The 20974-nt window shown below is 37.1% G+C and overlaps 5 protein-coding genes across 5 annotated transcripts; all 5 read left to right on the top strand.

The window, feature by feature from the left end:
- Positions 1-1842: 1842 nt before the first annotated feature.
- LOC26526591 lies at positions 1843-2399 on the top strand. The gene is made up of 2 exons (XM_015153903.2): positions 1843-1935; positions 2093-2399. The coding sequence occupies exons 1-2, from the start codon at positions 1866-1868 to the stop codon at positions 2353-2355; spliced, it is 333 nt and encodes a 110-aa protein (XP_015009389.1). The 5' UTR covers positions 1843-1865; the 3' UTR covers positions 2356-2399.
- Positions 2400-6633: 4234 nt separating this feature from the next.
- On the top strand, positions 6634-7532 carry LOC6554281 (calmodulin). The gene is made up of 2 exons (XM_001981713.3): positions 6634-7316; positions 7376-7532. The coding sequence occupies exon 1, from the start codon at positions 6792-6794 to the stop codon at positions 7287-7289; it is 498 nt and encodes a 165-aa protein (XP_001981749.1). The 5' UTR covers positions 6634-6791; the 3' UTR covers positions 7290-7316; positions 7376-7532.
- Positions 7533-7565: 33 nt separating this feature from the next.
- Positions 7566-8791, top strand: LOC6554317 (calmodulin). Its single transcript, XM_026981623.1, has one exon. The coding sequence runs from the start codon at positions 7656-7658 to the stop codon at positions 8148-8150; it is 495 nt and encodes a 164-aa protein (XP_026837424.1). The 5' UTR covers positions 7566-7655; the 3' UTR covers positions 8151-8791.
- On the top strand, positions 7579-8791 carry LOC6554316 (calmodulin-related protein 97A). The gene has a single exon (XM_001981711.3). The coding sequence runs from the start codon at positions 8305-8307 to the stop codon at positions 8749-8751; it is 447 nt and encodes a 148-aa protein (XP_001981747.1). The 5' UTR covers positions 7579-8304; the 3' UTR covers positions 8752-8791.
- Positions 8792-19423: 10632 nt separating this feature from the next.
- Positions 19424-20379, top strand: LOC6554315. The gene is made up of 2 exons (XM_001981710.3): positions 19424-19840; positions 19910-20379. The coding sequence occupies exons 1-2, from the start codon at positions 19424-19426 to the stop codon at positions 20351-20353; spliced, it is 861 nt and encodes a 286-aa protein (XP_001981746.1). The 3' UTR covers positions 20354-20379.
- Positions 20380-20974: the final 595 nt, after the last annotated feature.

Here is a 20974-nt window from a genome sequence, read left to right as displayed (position 1 = left end):
CTGTCGAGTGAGATGTTGGAAGAAAGTGTAGCTGTTGTGGAATGATCTTTAATTGATTGAAATCTCTTTGTCTCGTTGGGCAAAATTACCTCAGTGGAGCTGTCTAATCGGGCCCAAATCAATGGGGATAGTGGCTGCAATCAATTGGAATCGGCCCATCAGGAGACATCATCATAGAGTAATTCCCTTTGTCCCTGGCGAATTATTGATGCCTGAAACTGCTGCATTGCTCTCTCGTCTTATGACATTTTATTATACCAATTAGGCCTTCGTCCTTTGCATTGTTTCATTCTCCTGTCTCGTGACAGACATTTCCCGGGTCCATTGTTCCCTCCGGATGGAATTTTCTCGTTTTGCCATTTCTGCTTTGTGTTGGCCCTTTTATTCCTGGGTTACTCTCGCCCTTTGCATTTTCTTACACCTATTTCAGCTGATGACTGCTCAGAATTTACGGCTCTCGATTGTGTTTTAACATTTATTCATAGAGTGTGGGCAAGTGGACGTTGGACCGTGTCCTGGTTGTGCTGGTGGTGCTGGTTGCCACTTCACTGGCAACACACATTTCTCAAATGTTGCAACACTTGTGCAACGGGTTGTTGCCATTGCCGTTGCCGCTGCCGTAGCTCGTGCCCCATGCTCGGCACACAAATGACATTTACATTTTGAGCACATAATGTTGGCAGAATTTGTAGCCAGTAGTTTTACTTTTTCCCCATTTTATTTTTCCTACCTGTGACCAGCAGGAGCACTCTTGGCCCTGTAGTATTTTTTCGGGTGATAATTGCATACGGCGACGTGCACTCGACAACAGCAACAACGAGTGCACTACAAGTTGGATGTTGCTGCTGGTGTTGCACTTGCTGCTGTTTCTCATGTTGCGAGCAACTAACAACTTCCTACTTATAGAGAGGAGGGACCTTCATGGCTTTAATTTCTGCAGAGGCAAGCGAGTTTCACATGAGTAGCTTGCACAGAAAGAAACACAAATCGTATACAAATTGAATAAAATATGCAACGCAGGATTTACAAAGTAATTATAAAAGTGTGCATATGTATGTAGTACAATGAAGACTTCCTGACCTAAAACTCCTTTTCTGGTTCATAAGTTATTAACAGATGTGCTGTATTTTTCTATGTGTATTTTCGCACAAAAGCAAATTACTGAATGTCGAAATAGGCAGCCAAATGAAAGAGGGAATTGCTAGCCAACGGCTTAGGCCGTTTATCAACCCAACTGACCAGCAGCCCGACAGGCAATAAATTAAAGGACCTAAACATAAACAGCTGATACAGTGGCTTCTTTCGATGCGTATGCTCCTCCAATACATCCCAAATCTCACTTCAAAGAGTTTGCTGGGAAAAAAGCCGCTAAGTCGGGATATGTTATATGTTATATGTTATATGTTACCTCGGTTGTGATGGCACAAAAAGGCCTTAAAAGTGCTCTCAGGGGAGAGAGAAAGCCACTTTAGACGCATGTGATGCGATGATCAAAGCGCAAGGCTCCAGACAAGGGCGAACTTTATTGAACTAAGTTTGCTACAAAGCCACCTGTAACCCGACGGGGGTCAGGGAAGTTGGTAAGTGGCAAAAGGCAGATTGTGGCCTTAAGTGGCTGAAACGTAAGTTGGATTACAGATAAATCAGCATCAAGATGAGCAGCTAAAAATAGAGTGTTGCCAGGCGGAAGGCTAACAAGATTATGCAGTTCACAGAAAGTTGGTGAAAAGTTTACTCTGGAAACTAGAAAACCGTGGCATCACAATTATTTCTAGTCTCAACCGAATTCTACATATACATATGTAGCACAAACCTATAAGTAGAACTCAAAAATATCCAAGTCGCACAGTTTATTCAAGATAGTCATGTCGTTAGCGGTATTGACTTTTCTAGTACTCTGCGGATTTTCCTTTTTGGGCCAGCACGAGGTAGTTGGTAAGTTCACATGCCGTTTATATATTTAAATAAATTGTTGAAGAGTTGAAGTTTGATTCTTAAATGGTTTCCACATTTTCTGATGTTATACTATTGTTTATAAATTATGTGTTGTAATTTAAACAATAATTTGTAAAAATTAAAATGATTTTCTCAGCTGACTGCGCGGCAGACTCATCCGATCTATGGAATGATGATACGAACGAGGACGAAGGATCTTGCACTCGAACTTCGTTAAAAAATGATATAGACGATCAATATGAATCAATTGACAATGATCCAATTATAAGGGAATCAGAAGGGAAAGTGGCTAAGAAGGACAACACGAATTCGGATGTTCAGTTTCCACTATTTGAAAACATAATAAAGATATTTAAGTTCATATGGCAGATGCTGAGTATTTGGATAAACTGGAAATAATAAAGGCGATAGGGCATATCTGTTCACAGATCCTGCAAATTAAATTGCATTGTTTTTTCTTCAGGATATATCCGAGTCAAGTCTTCCTTTCCGTCTTCAGCTATTGTTTTACGGCTTTGTTCCAAACTGTTCTGTTGACGTTTCAGCCAGTGGCACGATTTTATTTCTTCACTGTTTTTGTATTTTTTTTTGTTTTACTCATAACCCCTTGCTGGCTGCATTTTGCAATTTAAGTTATGAAAAACGTTTCGTTTCGTTTCGTTTGGCTTTGTTGTTGAATTGCTCTGCATTGTGGCTTTTGTTTGCGTTGTTGCTTTGCATGCATTTCACATGAGCCGGCAGTTGCCGCTTTCCATTTGGTTTATTGCGAATTTTATTGTTTTACGGTAGTTTATGGCAAATGCCATACAACGAGCCGTGTAAATATTTGTTCTAGGCCGTGTCCCCCACAATTCCCTTTGCAGTTTGCCCAGCATCAGGGCTTCGTTTGAGCCAATTTTCACAGATACAGATACAGACACACACACAGATACTCGTACAGGATACAGGAGCATCCTTAAATATGCACAAGTTGATAAAGTGAAATGTTTGTTGGCCCATTTCAATCAGTTTTATGCTGATAACCGAACTATAAAAAGGCAAAAACCATGTTCAGGCTGAGTAATATTCGCAATTTCCACGCAGATTACTTTATTTAAAGCAACGTGGGTTTCTGATCGAAAAACTGAATATGTTTTTAAATTATCAAACAAATTTCGTGTATGGCTGAAAACTGAACCAAATAAAAATAGCTAGCGATTATTCAAGAATTTCTTTATAACAAATATATATAAAAAAAACCCATTTATTGGGTAATAAAAGTTATTATTAATTTGAAACTCTTGGTCGCAATATTGAAATTCTCATGAAGTATCCAGTTAAACAAGCTGTGCCATAGAAATAAGTCCTGACCGTATTCACATGCAACAAAAGTTAATTATACTATATAAATAAACAAAGGTTGACGGTGACTTCTGTTTGGGCTATTAGGCTAATGGGCTTGCACAAAACTTTAGCCGGCCCAAAACAAACGAGCCAGCAAACAAGCCAACTGCAGTAAAAACAAAGCGTGTAGAAATAATGTGCTAAATGAACAAAGCCCCACTTCCTTTTTTGTAGGGGGCGTACAAATACTTGCAGAATACAAATAAAATTAACTAAAACTCAAACTCAAAGCAAACTCTGAGCCAAAGTCCAACACTGGGATTCACCCATTGTTGTTATTGCCGTTGTGGTTGTTGTTCTTGTTGTTTGGGCCAAAAGCTTACCGGGAAATTTTTGGAAAACGCTCAACTCCGAAATAATTAAAAACTAATTAAAGAGGCGGACGAGTGGAGGGCATGTGGCAAGCTGTTGTAAAACTTAATTAACTAAATGAGTGCAAGCGCAACAACAGCTAAAACAAAATCGCCATAGAAGTTGTTGTCCAAGCGCACACACGAGGCGTATGAGTAATTTAATCATGTTCCATGCTATTCTGGCCAAGAGAAGGCGGTCCAGAGCGCTGCGTTTGTTGACACCCACAAAATGCAATTTGCGCCACAAAAGCAAACAAAGAAAATCTTAGAAAATGGGGGAAAATACGAGGCGGCAAGCAAAAGTCAAACAAAGTTATATTCTAGATTGGATTTTAAGTTTTGGATTAGTTGCAGCTCGGCAGATGCTTTTAGCATAATAAAAGCGAAAGAAACAAAACAGGAGAATGCGTTTGTTTACTGAGTTGTAAAATTCTTTACACCCTCAGAGTTTCTCCATTAAATTTAATTTAAATTCAATGAGAGCAAATATCTGCACCGCTCATGAACGAGTTTATTTCCGTTTTAATCGTTTATTAAGCCCTTTAATATTCTTATTGATACACTTTTCAGTAATCAGCCAGAGAAAGGGATTCAAATATTTGAGCACTTTTAGTTAGGAACAAAATAAAACTAATTATGAAGTGCTTCCAGCCTAACAATTTCGTTTGAATCTTTTTTATTCGTTTTCATGGAATGCGGACATAGTCAATAAGTTTACCTTTTACTCTCAATTTAAAGGCGCCTTTCCTGTGGCTTTTACTTGTTGTACTCCCAGCCATCACCTCGTCACTTCACCTCGGGGCAACATTCTGCTATTGACTTGCATATTTGCCTTTCCACTCCATTCGAATCCAGCCACCACCTTCAGTCACCTCACCTGGGCTGAAAACCACTCCACGCACGTGCCATCAAAGTGAAATAGAAACAAACAGGAGAGGCAATGGGATGCCAAGGATCCCAGGGATCCCAAGGAGCCAGGATTGTTCTACACTGCTGTCTTTGACGTCTGGCTTAAGTACGTTGTTTGCACAGTCGCCGAGCCTGGGTATATACTCGTATAGACCATACAATGCCCAAGGTGAGAAGCTGGCTGATATCCATAACCAAGCACCTCCAGGACTCGGACTTCATGTTGGCCCCTGATGAAAAGCGACGGCTGCAGCGCACAAGATTGAAACCGGAAACAAAAAGGCAACTCCTCCGGCATTCATTTCTCACAAATGCCTCCGTTCATTGGTGGTCACAACTGATTGCAAGCGGTGGCTATAATTCATTCACATAGATGCACTTTAGCGACTGAGGTCCGGGCCGGGTTCTCATACTGAAAACGCTTTGGCGTCGACAAATCTGCGACTGGAATTGCAACCCGCGGTGATGGAATGGCATTACTTTGCAACTGGTCGACCGGTTAACTGGGCTCCACATTTGCGATATCCAGCTGCCGGACGTTCGTCTGCCAATGACCACTCAATTGGATTCCAAAGGCATCCATTGTGTGGTCATTGGCCAGACCCAGCCTTTATATGCTTAATTGAAATGGTGCATGTCAGAATCGGATGGGTATTTCTGCATCCTGCACCTATTACCACTCCATTAACCATTGTATTGAGTTGCTTTTCAATAGCAAAACGTGGAAACGTAAGTTTCACTTTCACATACACCAATAAAGTGCTCCAAATATCTAAGTTTCCAACTGATCTAGTTGAAGACGAGAAATTCGAAGTACTACTTACACAAGCGTATACGTAAGACCATATGAAGTTGTGGCTCCAAAACTGGCATAAAGGGATTTGCACATGAAATTCCTTTGCATGTGTGTCCTGTCTCACTACAGAAATGCAAATTATCCAAATCCCCCAAAGGTCTGTTGCCATTTCGATTGCGGCTCGGCTGTTGCCCTATCCTGTTTATGCCTGATTAAAGTCAAACAACAAACATATTCTGAGCTGCATTTACCAGACAATCGTATAAACATATACACTTGTGGTCATAAGAATAGAATTGCTCGAAATAGTCTCGAGAATTAATTCAAACACAAGTCTGCCAATTATTTCTGGCAAATTGTTTTACTTAGTTCTGAAATACACAACTTTTGTTTGCATGGGTGGTTGACCTAATTGATATATCACCTGCTGAATAAAACTTGAAACTATTGTTTTTCACACTGCTATATAATCCCGCATCTCTGGCCCGAAAAGTCCACTCTAATCTATGCAGAGAAATGCTTGACAGTGCCTTGTTGTGTGGCTCAACTTTGGCCCCAATCCTAAATCCTTCGTGTCCTTCGTGGCCAGGATTTGCTTCTCATTACCAAGAAGCCCCCATTGTTGGCTCCCCAGTGGAGAGCACGTGTGTGAAAGGATGATGGCCAGGGACATGGGTTTGTGCAGTTTGGTTCTCGCCGGCTCCGCACCCAAATTATGCAAATTGCTCGAAATTTTGCATTGGATAATTTCCCTATTTGCCCGTAATGCTCAATAAAACAAAAAATAAAAATATAAAGACACAAAAAACATTTTACGCCCCAAGAGACCGACGATGGCAGAAAATAGCTGCGCAGAAAAAATACTGAACAGTTGTATAAATGCAGCAACAAAAATAAAAATAATATTAAAACGAAACAAACTGCGACGCATTTAATTAAAAATGTAATTACCCATGCTTTTCAGCAGACACAATGCCCGAAGCGGTGGCCAAAGGCTGTAAAAACATTATTTGGGAAATTGTTGCAAATTTAATTGTTAAATCCAGCTATATTTTACTGGGGTGTTACTGCATTACGGAGCTGTGGTCACATGCAATGTTTTCCATGTCACAAATTTATCCCACTGAAAATGGGTTTAAGACCCATGTCAATTTGGCAATTAGCGTGCACTCAGAAAAGTGCTCTACAAACATCGTATATCCTAAACAAATATTATGGAAAAAACTGACTAGAAAATCATTAGTTATCCATGCCTTGAGTATCACACAAATTCAGTGTAAATCAAAAATTCCTAATGAAATAACATTTAAACATCAACATTTTTGAGAAAACTAAATTCCAAAACTCCTCTTTCGGAACCCGCATTTTAGCCAAAGGTATATTTTAAACTTGCCATGGATGACTTTGATTTCAGTAGCCCACCCCCGGAGGTGCGAACCATTCATACCCACACGCTGAATGAAGAGCAGGTCAAGGATTGTGAGGCGGCCTTTGCCCTTTTCGACGACGACAATACCAAGGTCATTCCGATCAAGTTACTGAGGGATTGCCTGCGTGCCGTGGCTCACACGCCGCCGGAAAACGAGCTACAGGATTATATCACCGAAATAGATACGGATGGATCCGGCGATCTGTATCTTAGCGATTTCCTATACATCATGTCGAAACGGTACGAGAATTCGACGGTCGAAGATGAGGTTATCCTGGCTTTCAAAGTCTTTGACAAAGATGGATCCGGTTTCATACACGAGAATGAATTCCGTCAGATAATGACGGACTATGGCGACGAAATGGAAGAGGATGAGATCGAGGAAATGATACGTGATGCCGACGCCAACACGGAACTAAAAATCGACTACGTTCGCTTTGTGAACATGATGATGGAGACGTAACACTCTGTTGGCAAATTTAACGATAAGGTGGACATCTAAAAATATATTGAAAATTTTAATTATATAGAACTATACCCGATTTACAGATCTTATGTATGAACATAATCAGTTGGGATGGTCTTTATGATCGTCTTCTATACTTTGGCGCAACTAACAATTTTGGGTCAAAAATTTTAGTTAAATAAAATAATGAAAATAATAGCAAATGTACAATGAATAAATGCACAAAAAAGCCAACAAAAATAATAACAGCAGTAGTCGTTTCTTTTTGTTTTAATTATACAAATGTTTTGAAATAAAGTTTGTAGAAAATTTGTAGTGAGTGTTTAGTGACCCCAAAATTTCCCAGCCCCAACCCCTCAGGCCATGGATTTCGACTTCCTAACTCCACCGCCAGAGGAACGGATAGTTCGCACCCACAACCTGACCAAGGAAGAGGTCAAGGATCTGGAGATTGCCTTTTCCATATTTGACGACCAAGACACCAAGGTTATTCCTATAACAAATCTGAGGCCACTGATGCTAGCTGTGGCCTACAACCCCAGTGATAGGGAATTGCAGGAAATATACGACGAGATCGATGCTGATGGCACCGGTGAGTTATATCTCAGCGACTTCCTTTATATTATGTATCAGAGGTACGCAAACATGTCCACCGAGGATGAGATTATAGCCGCATTTAAAGTTTTCGACAAAGAAGGAACCGGCGTCATATCTGAAACAGAGTTTCGTCACATAATGAAGAACATGGGGGAGCAATTGACGGATGATGAGGTGGAGGAGATCATCCGGGATGCAAATTCTGATCTGGAAGGAAATATTGACTATGTGCGATTTATCAAAGTTATGTCCACCACATAGGGAAAAAGCAGGCTTAGGGGGTTGGGAAACCGACCTATCAGTTTCATCAAAACATTTTCGGCTCATTCTCGTTCGTAAATTCCAACAGTCTATAGCAGTGAAAGCTTTTCGATATATCTTGATAAGAGCCGAAAACCCTTGAAATTTGCTGAAGATGTCGGAACTAACGGAGGAGCAGATAGCCGAGTTCAAGGATGCCTTCGTCCAGTTCGACAAGGAGGGAACCGGCAAGATCGCCACCCGTGAGCTGGGCACCTTGATGCGCACCCTGGGCCAGAATCCCACGGAGGCCGAGTTGCAGGATTTAATTGCCGATGCCGACAATAACAGCAATGGCCAACTGGACTTCACTGAGTTCTGTGGTATCATGGCAAAGCAAATGCGTGAAACGGATACGGAGGAGGAAATGCGGGAGGCTTTCAAGATTTTTGATCGCGATGGCGATGGCTTTATATCACCAGCTGAGCTTCGCTTTGTAATGATTAATCTCGGCGAGAAGGTCACCGATGAAGAGATCGACGAGATGATACGCGAGGCTGATTTTGATGGGGATGGCATGATCAACTACGAGGAATTCGTTTGGATGATAAGCCAGAAGTAGGACAGCTACTATTTAAAATGAAATAAAATTTTTGGGGTCACTGCATGCAAGTCGTGTATTTCTTTTAGTAGCTAGGTCCAACTATTTTCAAACACTTTTTAATACACCCAATTGTTCCAATTACAAATTTGCGGTGTGCTAGTTTTTGCTTTGCCTAATTCGAAGACCAAGAATTTTTCAAGCATGTCCTGCACTTAAAAATGTTTGATGAAGGCACCCCATTTTCGTAATTGTGGTTGGTTTAAGGAAATTTCGACTCGCCTTTAGGTGAAAACTTTCAGCATGAAGCACTCGACGTGGTTTTCGTCCGCCTTTTCGTTTCCCTGGCAAGTGGTTTTTGCTTCCACATGCGGCACCTTTGTGGCCAGACGAACAATTTTCCTGTTGCTTAAATTCAATTTGCTTATGCATTAAAATTAAATTTTGCTGTGGTCTCAACGGGCCCGTTTCGTACTCCGTTTCGCACTGGAAGCAGCCTCTTGGGGTCTTGGGGCTTGTGTCTGACTTTATAAATATTTCGTGTGTGTTCTGTACGCGCATGTATGAATTTTCAATTTTTTGTTGGGCTTCAAGTTTCGGTTTCAGTTCAGACATGTCAAAATGCCAACTTTCCTTAATTGAGAGTCCACAAAACATCGAGCATCGCATTGCATCGAATCGAATCGAATCGAGACCTTAACTGCAATGTGCATCCGCATGGAATAAGAACAAAAGCCCAAGCAGATTCCAATTTCAGATCTGACATCAATAAGCACTTACAGTGGCATAAATATTATATATACTCGAGAGCTGGCAAATATATATGTCTATATGCGGTTCAAACAGCAGAACCACATCGCCACTTCGCCACCTCGCCGCATAGACGAGTTGGTTTTCAGCTTCAGTTTTCAGTTAGCAGCAGGCACAGGACATGTTCGATGGACTGGCTGCAGAGGAAATTGAATTTGTGGGCAGGACCCCCCTCCCTAGATGATGGTTCAACGGATGGTGCCGGCGGAGCAGCGGCGGGCAGGGCGCTCTGCCATATCGGGCAAGGATATTTGAGTGGCAAGTAAATCAGAAATAAGAAAGAAATCACATCGGATACAAGAGAGCGCTCTTTGAGTTTGATCTATGTGTTTTTCCTGAAGACCACATTCAGAAAATTTATGTGCTTGTTTTCATTCATTTTGCCAGCCCTTAAGACATCATGTCCCACGAAAATCCTATCTGAAACTATGCCTTATGTTTTTATCAGAGCATCTCAAGTTCGTTTTGGTTGATTCATCATTTACACTGGAAAAACTTCGTTTTACAAACAATTCGTTACTGTGCCATTCATATTTAAAATTATTAATGCAGTATTAGAATTACATACTTTAATATTTATATCTAGCACCCAACTTTTTCCAAGTGTATGGAAAAAAGAATGCATTCTGCTGGCATGCACATGAATTTCTTCTAGGATACTTTTTTATGCGGCTTGCCGCCCACGTTCCGCACTTGGAGTGTCACTTTTGGGCGGGGTCGGTATGTGGAGAGGATTGGGGAATGGGTATTGGTATGGGGCACTTCCGCACAGACACTTGAATACGCAAAAAGGCGAATGCAAGTGACGAGGTCCATGAACAAGGCCGAGAGTGTGTCCTGTCCGTAAATACGGACTTTTGCGCCAGGGGACGACTTCGGTGAACAACCGCACTCTGGTCAAATTTGGACTGTGGTCCTGCCCACATATATACACAGTTTAAGCAGTTAAAGTTATCTGCTATCTCTAATTGAGAGAGAAATGTGTGTGCGTGTTGGGGGGCTTAAATTTTAAGTTGTTGATTTTATTACGCATACGCCTAGTGGCTCTAGCAATGGCCTTTTATGTTGGCCATAGCAAACTTGCCCGCTTAATGGCGGAGCTTTGTGGGACCCTCAATCAAATGGGAGGAAAAGTTGGGGCTTTCGTCATGGGAAGCCGGCAAAAACCCTTTTCGGATTAACAGATCAACGCACAAGTGACCCGAGCAATCGTCTTAGGTTTTCCCAGTTTTTCTTTCCTGATTTTCTCTGCCATTTCGATAAGGCTTATCGGGGCTGAAGGACTTTGACGACCCAATTAATTCTTGTTCAACAACAGGATGAAAAAAAACAAAATAGAATGCTATGGTCGAGCTGCCCGACTATCAGATACCCGTTACTCAGCTAGTGAAAGGGCAAACGAGAAATTTCAACATTTTCTGGATTATCTGTAAAAATTGTGTAAAAATTTTAAAAACAATTTTCAAACGCGTGGTCGTGACAGTTTTTGGCGGATTGTAGGCGGTAGATTGGGCGAAGTAAAACGATTTTTGAAAATCGATAGAAATTTACAAGACTAATAAAAAAGTGCAAAAATATCACATTTTTCAAAAATGACCCTTCAAAATCCAATTAAGATAGGTTGAGTTATGGACTTTAGAACTTCAGCCTTGGGACATTTCTTAATTTTTTTGAATTTCTTCAACATCATCACATCAAAAAAGTACAAAAAATTAAAAAAAATGAATTTGTAAATTTGAATGCAGTTTTTTAGAGAATTGTCCCAGAAACATTTAGAGGTATGCCACTTCAAAATCCAATCAAGATAAGTCGAGTTATGGACTTTAGAACTTCAGCCTTGGGACACTTTTGAATTTGTACAACATCATAACATCAGAAAAATGACAAAAATATTAAAAAAAAATAAATTTCCAAATTTGAATGCAGATTTTTAGAGAATTGCTCCAGAAACATTTAGAGGTATGCCACTTCAAAATCCGATTAAGATAAGTTGAGTTATGGACTTTGGAACTTCAGTCTTGGCACACTTTTTAATTATTTTGAATTTGTACAATATCATAACATCAGAAAAATGTCAAAAATATTAAAAAAAAATAAATTTCCAAATTTAAATGCAGATTTTTAGAGAATTGCACCAGAAACATTTAGAGGTATGCCACTTTAAAATCCGATTAAGATAAGTCGAGTTATGGACTTTAGAACTTCAGCCTTGGGGCACTTTTGAATTTGTACAACATCATAACATCAGAAAAATGACAAAAATATTAAAAAAAAATAAATTTCCAAATTTGAATGCAGATTTTTAGAGAATTCCTCCAGAAACATTTAGAGGTATGCCACTTCAAAATCCGATTAAGATAAGTTGAGTTATGGACTTTGGAACTTCAGTCTTGGGACACTTTTTAATTATTTTGAATTTGTACAATATCATAACATCAGAAAAATGACAAAAATATTAAAAAAAAATAAATTTCCAAATTTGAATGCAGATTTTTAGAGAATTGCTCCAGAAACATTTAGAGGTATGCCACTTTAAAATCCGATTAAGATAAGTCGAGTTATGGACTTTAGAACTTCAGCCTTGGGGCACTTTTGAATTTGTACAACATCATAACATCAGAAAAATGACAAAAATATTAAAAAAAAATAAATTTCCAAATTTGAATGCAGATTTTTAGAGAATTTCCCCAGAAACATTTAGAGGTATGCCACTTCAAAATCCGATTAAGATAAGTTGAGTTATGGACTTTGGAACTTCAGTCTTGGGACACTTTTTAATTATTTTGAATTTGTACAATATCATAACATCAGAAAAATGACAAAAATATTAAAAAAAAATAAATTTCCAAATTTGAATGCAGATTTTTAGAGAATTCCTCCAGAAACATTTAGAGGTATGCCACTTCAAAATCCGATTAAGATAAGTTGAGTTATGGACTTTGGAACTTCAGTCTTGGGACACTTTTTAATTATTTTGAATTTGTACAATATCATAACATCAGAAAAATGACAAAAATATTAAAAAAAATTAAATTTCCAAATTTGAATGCAGATTTTTAGAGAATTGCTCCAGAAACATTTTGAGGCATGCCACTTTAAAATCCGATTAAGATAAGTCGAGTTATGGACTTTAGAACTTCAGCCTTGGGGCACTTTTGAATTTGTACAACATCATAACATCAGAAAAATGACAAAAATATTAAAAAAAAATAAATTTCCAAATTTGAATGCAGATTTTTAGAGAATTGCTCCAGAAACATTTAGAGGTATGCCACTTCAAAATCCAATCAAGATAAGTCGAGTTATGGACTTTAGAACTTCAGTCTTGGGACACTTTTGAATTTGTACAACATCATAACATCCGAAAAATGACAAAAATATTAAAAAAAAATAAATTTCCAAATTTGAATGCAGATTTTTAGAGAATTGCTCCAGAAACATTTAGAGGTATGCCACTTCAAAATCCAATCAAGATAAGTCGAGTTATGGACTTTAAAACTTCAGCCTTGGGACACTTTTTAATTATTTTGAATTTGTACAATATCATAACATCAGAAAAATGACAAAAATATTAAAAAAAAATAAATTTCCAAATTTGAATGCAGATTTTTAGAGAATTGCTCCAGAAACATTTAGAGGTATGCCACTTTAAAATCCGATTAAGATAAGTCGAGTTATGGACTTTAGAACTTCAGCCTTGGGGCACTTTTGAATTTGTACAACATCATAACATCAGAAAAATGACAAAAATATTAAAAAAAAATAAATTTCCAATTTTGAATGCAGATTTTTAGAAAATTGCTCCAGAAACATTTAGAGGTATGCCACTTTAAAATCCGATTAAGATAAGTCGAGTTATGGACTTTAGAACTTCAGCCTTGGGACACTTTTGAATTTGTACAACATCATAACATCAGAAAAATGACAAAAATATTAAAAAAAAATATATTTCCAAATTTGAATGCAGATTTTTAGAGAATTGCTCCAGAAACATTTAGAGGTATGCCACTTCAAAATCCAATCAAGATAAGTCGAGTTATGGACTTTAGAACTTCAGCCTTGGGACACTTTTGAATTTGTACAACATCATAACATCAGAAAAATGACAAAAATATTAAAAAAAAATATATTTCCAAATTTGAATGCAGATTTTTAGAGAATTGCTCCAGAAACATTTAGAGGTATGCCACTTCAAAATCCAATCAAGATAAGTCGAGTTATGGACTTTAAAACTTCAGCCTTGGGACACTTTTGAATTTGTACAACATCATAACATCAGAAAAATGACAAAAATATTAAAAAAAAATAAATTTCCAAATTTGAATGCAGATTTTTAGAGAATTGCTCCAGAAACATTTAGAGGTATGCCACTTCAAAATCCGATTAAGATAAGTTGAGTTATGGACTTTGGAACTTCAGTCTTGGCACACTTTTTAATTATTTTGAATTTGTACAACATCATAACATCAGAAAAATGACAAAAATATTAAAAAAAAATAAATTTCCCAAATTGAATGCAGATTTTTAGAGAATTGCTCCAGAAACATTTAGAGGTATGCCACTTTAAAATCCGATTAAGATAAGTCGAGTTATGGACTTTAGAACTTCAGCCTTGGGGCACTTTTGAATTTGTACAACATCATAACATCAGAAAAATGACAAAAATATTAAAAATAAAATAAATTTCCAAATTTGAATGCAGATTTTTAGAAAATTGCTCCAGAAACATTTAGAGGTATGCCACTTTAAAATCCGATTAAGATAAGTCGAGTTATGGACTTTAGAACTTCAGCCTTGGGGCACTTTTGAATTTGTACAACATCATAACATCAGAAAAATGACAAAAATATTAAAAATAAAATAAATTTCCAAATTTGAATGCAGATTTTTAGAGAATTGCTCCAGAAACATTTAGAGGTATGCCACTTCAAAATCCAATCAAGATAAGTCGAGTTATGGACTTTAGAACTTCAGCCTTGGGACACTTTTGAATTTGTACAACATCATAACATCAGAAAAATGACAAAAATATTAAAAAAAAATATATTTCCAAATTTGAATGCAGATTTTTAGAGAATTGCTCCAGAAACATTTAGAGGTATGCCACTTCAAAATCCAATCAAGATAAGTCGAGTTATGGACTTTAGAACTTCAGCCTTGGGACACTTTTGAATTTGTACAACATCATAACATCAGAAAAATGACAAAAATATTAAAAAAAAATAAATTTCCAAATTTGAATGCAGATTTTTAGAGAATTGCTCCAGAAACATTTAGAGGTATGCCACTTCAAAATCCAATCAAGATAAGTCGAGTTATGGACTTTAAAACTTCAGCCTTGGGACACTTTTTAATTATTTTGAATTTGTACAATATCATAACATCAGAAAAATGACAAAAATATTAAAAAAAAATAAATTTCCAAATTTGAATGCAGATTTTTAGAGAATTGCTCCAGAAACATTTAGAGGTATGCCACTTTAAAATCCGATTAAGATAAGTCGAGTTATGGACTTTAGAACTTCAGCCTTGGGGCACTTTTGAATTTGTACAACATCATAACATCAGAAAAATGACAAAAATATTAAAAAAAAATAAATTTCCAATTTTGAATGCAGATTTTTAGAAAATTGCTCCAGAAACATTTAGAGGTATGCCACTTTAAAATCCGATTAAGATAAGTCGAGTTATGGACTTTAGAACTTCAGCCTTGGGGCACTTTTGAATTTGTACAACATCATAACATCAGAAAAATGACAAAAATATTAAAAATAAAATAAATTTCCAAATTTGAATGCAGATTTTTAGAGAATTGCTCCAGAAACATTTAGAGGTATGCCACTTCAAAATCCGATGAAGATAAGTTGAGTTATGGACTTTGGAACTTCAGTCTTGGGACACTTTTTAATTATTTTGAATTTGTACAATATCATAACATCAGAAAAATGACAAAAATATTAAAAAAAATTAAATTTCCAAATTTGAATGCAGATTTTTAGAGAATTGCTCCAGAAACATTTTGAGGTATGCCACTTTAAAATCCGATTAAGATAAGTCGAGTTATGGACTTTAGAACTTCAGCCTTGGGGCACTTTTGAATTTGTACAACATCATAACATCAGAAAAATGACAAAAATATTAAAAAAAAATAAATTTCCAAATTTGAATGCAGATTTTTAGAAAATTGCTCCAGAAACATTTAGAGGTATGCCACTTTAAAATCCGATTAAGATAAGTCGAGTTATGGACTTTAGAACTTCAGCCTTGGGGCACTTTTGAATTTGTACATCATAACATCAGAAAAATGACAAAAATATTAAAAATAAAATAAATTTCCAAATTTAAATGCAGATTTTTAGAGAATTGCTCCAGAAACATTTAGAGGTATGCCACTTCAAAATCCGATTAAGATAAGTTGAGTTATGGACTTTGGAACTTCAGTCTTGGGACACTTTTTAATTATTTTGAATTTGTACAATATCATAACATCAGAAAAATGACAAAAATATTAAAAAAAATTAAATTTCCAAATTTGAATGCAGATTTTTAGAGAATTGCTCCAGAAACATTTTGAGGTATGCCACTTTAAAATCCGATTAAGATAAGTCGAGTTATGGACTTTAGAACTTCAGCCTTGGGGCACTTTTGAATTTGTACAACATCATAACATCAGAAAAATGACAAAAATATTAAAAAAAAATAAATTTCCAAATTTGAATGCAGATTTTTAGAGAATTTCTCCAGAAACATTTAGAGGTATGCCACTTCAAAATCCAATCAAGATAAGTCGAGTTATGGACTTTAGAACTTCAGCCTTGGGACACTTTTGAATTTGTACAACATCATAACATCAGAAAAATGACAAAAATATTAAAAAAAAATATATTTCCAAATTTGAATGCAGATTTTTAGAGAATTGCTCCAGAAACATTTAGAGGTATGCCACTTCAAAATCCAATCAAGATAAGTCGAGTTATGGACTTTAAAACTTCAGCCTTGGGACACTTTTGAATTTGTACAACATCATAACATCAGAAAAATGACAAAAATATTAAAAAAAAATAAATTTCCAAATTTGAATGCAGATTTTTAGAGAATTGCTCCAGAAACATTTAGAGGTATGCCACTTCAAAATCCGATTAAGATAAGTTGAGTTATGGACTTTGGAACTTCAGTCTTGGCACACTTTTTAATTATTTTGAATTTGTACAACATCATAACATCAGAAAAATGACAAAAATATTAAAAAAAAATAAATTTCCCAAATTGAATGCAGATTTTTAGAGAATTGCTCCAGAAACATTTAGAGGTATGCCACTTTAAAATCCGATTAAGATAAGTCGAGTTATGGACTTTAGAACTTCAGCCTTGGGGCACTTTTGAATTTGTACAACATCATAACATCAGAAAAATGACAAAAATATTAAAAAAAAAAAAAATTTCCAAATTTGAATGCAGATTTTTAGAGAATTGCTCCAGAAACATTTAGAGGTATGCCACTTCAAAATCCGATTAAGATAAGTTGAGTTATGGACTTTGGAACTTCAGTCTTGGCACACTTTTTAATTATTTTGAATTTGTACAACATCATAACATCAGAAAAATGACAAAAATATTAAAAAAAAATAAATTTCCAAATTTGAATGCAGATTTTTAGAGAATTGCTCCAGAAACATTTAGAGGTATGCCACTTCAAAATCCGATTAAGATAAGTTGAGTTATGGACTTTGGAACTTCAGTCTTGGGACACTTTTTAATTATTTTGAATTTGTACAATACCATAACATCAGAAAAATGACAAAAATATTAAAAAAAAATAAATTTCCAAATTTGAATGCAGATTTTTAGAGAATTGCTCCAGAAACATTTAGAGGTATGCCACTTTAAAATCCGATTAAGATAAGTCGAGTTATGGACTTTAGAACTTCAGCCTTGGTGCACTTTTGAATTTGTACAACATCATAACATCAGAAAAATGACAAAAATATTAAAAAAAATAAATTTCCAAATTTGAATGCAGTTTTTTAGAGAATTGCTCCAGAAACATTTAGAGGTATGCCACTTCAAAATCCGATTAAGATAAGTTGAGCTATGGACTTTAGAACTTCAGCCTTGGGAAATTTCTTAATTTTTTTGAAGTTCTTCAACATCATCACATCCAGAATACGTTGTGTTATGGAGTTTAGAACTTCAGCCTTGGGACATTTTTTAATTTCTTGTTGAATTTCTACAACATCATAACATCAAAAAAATTTAAAAAAAAAATGTCTAAATTTGAATGCAGATTTTAAGTAAATTGCGGCAGAAATATTTAGAGGTATTCTACTTAAAAATCCCATAAAGATAAGTTGAGTTTGAAGTTTAGAACTTCAGCCTTTGAACATGCAGAGTTTAAGCAAAGACACTCGAATAATAAGATGCTTAACTGCCATACATTGGTTTAATATTTGTTTAGGAAACATATTTTCTTGTAGCCCTATAATTCCCAACTAGTTCTAGTGAAGACTGTAATGGCATGTCTTCTAGTCAGAAAATATTTCAAGTAATCTCGACCGGTAGAGCAGTGTGTGTAGTGTATGTGTATTTATGTATGTACATATGTATGTATGTATGTATGTATGTATGTATGTATGTATGTATGTATGTATGTATGTATGTATGTATGTATGTATGTATGTATGTATGTATGTATGTATGTATGTATGTATGTATGTATGTATGTATGTATGTATGTATGTATGTATGTATGTACGTATGTATGTATGTATGTATGTATGTATGTATGTATGTATGTATGTATGTATGTATGTATGTATGTATGTATGTATGTATGTATGTATGTATGTATGTATGTATGTATGTATGTATGTATGTATGTATGTATGTATGTCTTCCAATTCAGAGTCGCAAAATATTTCAAGTAATCTCTCTTATCGGTCGAGCACTGAGTGTAGTGTATGTGTTCTTAAGTGTGATTATTTGCAAGATCACAATTACTGATGCGTACAAGAGAGCCGCTGGCTCTAGAGCGCTCTCTCTCTCTGGCTCTTGAACAAAAATTCGAGAGAGTCTGGAGCCAGCCCGAAAAAATCGTGTGCAAAAAAATCGTATGGCGTTACGCATCTTATTATTCTAGTGTCTTTGGTTTAAGAGAATTGCGTCAGAAACATTTAAAGGTATGTCACTTCAAATTCCGATTAAGATACGTTGAGTTATGGACTTTAGAATTTCAGCCTTAGACAGTTTGGAATATTTTCGAATTTCTACAACATCATAACATCAAAAAAGTACAAAAAATTAAAAAAAAAATTAATTTATAAATTTGAATGCAGTTTTTTAGAGAATTGCGCCAGAAACATTTAGAGGTATGCCACTTCAAAATCCGATAAAGATGAGTTATTGTGTTTAGAACTTCAGGCATTTCTTAATTTTTTGAATTTCTTCAACATCATCACATCAAAAAAGTACAATAAATAAAAAAATGAATTTATTAATTTGAATGCGCTTTCCTGTTACATACTTTTAAACGTATCTAGTACACCCTTTTACTCTACGAGTAACGGGTATAAAAATTTTTGCCACATACATTGCTAGTCTACTTTTCATGTCAAGGAAAAGCGACGGCTGAGAAAAAAAATAACCTAAGTGAATAAGGTACAAAAGAAAATAAAAATGAGAAGCTCGTGAACGTTAAGTTAAATTGCGCGGAAAAGTTATGCGGCCCTGTTACCCAGAGTTTTTCTAACAAAAAAAAACTTTGTTTAACATTTTATTCCCTAGAACGCTTACCACGTTGGCTTAGCGGAACTACTTGAAATGTAAAAATGTTCGAGCCTTAGTTGAAAAGGCAAACTTGGCAGCAACTTTGAAGGTTCACATAATTATGCGCATTGCCTTGCCACGGATCCTGTGCCACATCCTCCTCTATCTCCTGATCTCGTCCAGCCCTGCAGCCTGCTACCCACGTTCCCCAAATTGCCCACAACACCAGCAGCAGTCACAGCATCCCGAGGACCTTGCCATGAGCATGATGCACAACAGCAACTCCAAGCAGACCGCCTCGAACATTGCCCAAAAGGCCGCCCAGGAGGCCAAGAAGGCGTCGGACACCCAGGCACCTGCGGCCCTGGCTGCCGCCCGCCAGGTGAAACACCAGCTGGCCGAGAAGGCCATTGCTGCGGCCAAAGCCGCCGAGGCGGCGCTGGCGGGGAAGCAACAGATTATGGAGCAGCTGCAGGACGAGGTGCAAGAGGCTGAGATTATCGTGCAGGAGGAGACCTACTCACTGGTTAGCTCACAGGTATGCTAAGCCCCTGTAATACCAATTGCATGTTAATAAGTTCGATTATATGGGAAATGGAAATTGCAGTCAAATGTCAATGCCGCTGTTTGCACAGCGAAACAATGTCAAACGCTGTTGAATTCCCTTCGAGGTTCGGTGAAAGTCGCCGAGGAAGCACTGAACAATGCCGAGGCAGCTGCATCCGGTGCCCAGCAGGAGTTGTGCGAAAAGAACCAGCTGGTGGACACCGCTCGCCAGCGAACAGAGATGCTGATGCAGCAGCTCCGCTCGGCCAAACTGGACTACACCAACACGAAGAAGGCGGCCTACAGGGCCGCCTGTGCCGCCAGCGAAGCCAGAAACAAGGCTGTAAGGGATCGAAGGTCCTACGAGAACGATATCGCTGCCACTTCCGGGCAGCAGCAGCAACAAATGCTGCAGGAGCACGAGCAGCAGACACATCAAGATATTAAGGGACCTGCGGCGGAGTGGGAGTATAATGAGCAGGGTAAAGCTATATTTTCTAATTAATGTCGACCATGTTCAATACATTTTATTTTGCTAAATTAGCTAACAAACGATCAAAGAACCAACACTGACTTTATTTTTAAAGTTCATCAGCAGCATGAACCCATTCTTCGAGTGAAAAGCGTGGCCAAACGCCTTAGGGAATTTTGCAATGGCAATCGAAGCGTTTGGGAGCACAGAACTCCAAAAAGGCAGAATGACAGAGCCAAAAAGGGACACGAAACCCAATTGGCTTGTAAAACAATTTGACCAAAGCTATTTTGTTATAACTTTTGGGTCTTTTTTCAGATTGTGCTTTCCTGTTTTTTTTTTTTTTGGTGGCAGTGACTGTGAAAAAAAGGTGCGACACAATGGGGCGCATTACTAAAGTTTTCACCACACGTTTTCAATAATGATTAGTTTCGGTATTTTCTTTGGGGAATTGACAAAGGATGAGCCAAGAACATTAAGTTTAAAGTTTTTCGAGTTCCGGTCGCTTTGCAGAAGTTTACTTACATGAGCAGAAATGGCAATAAATAAATGTTGCTTGTCAACGTATTAATTGGGTCATCAGTTGGGATATCGTAAAAGTTGCCGGGAAAGCCAAAGGTTTCCATCCGTAAAAAGCTCATCGGGGAGCGGTTA

Source organism: Drosophila erecta, unplaced genomic scaffold (genome assembly GCF_003286155.1).
Source record: "Drosophila erecta strain 14021-0224.00,06,07 unplaced genomic scaffold, DereRS2 tig00000000-arrow-pilon, whole genome shotgun sequence".
NCBI classification, from domain to species: Eukaryota; Metazoa; Arthropoda; class Insecta; order Diptera; family Drosophilidae; genus Drosophila; species Drosophila erecta.
The sequence above is the reverse complement of the archived record's forward strand: the minus strand, read 5'-3'. Positions and strand labels throughout refer to the sequence as shown.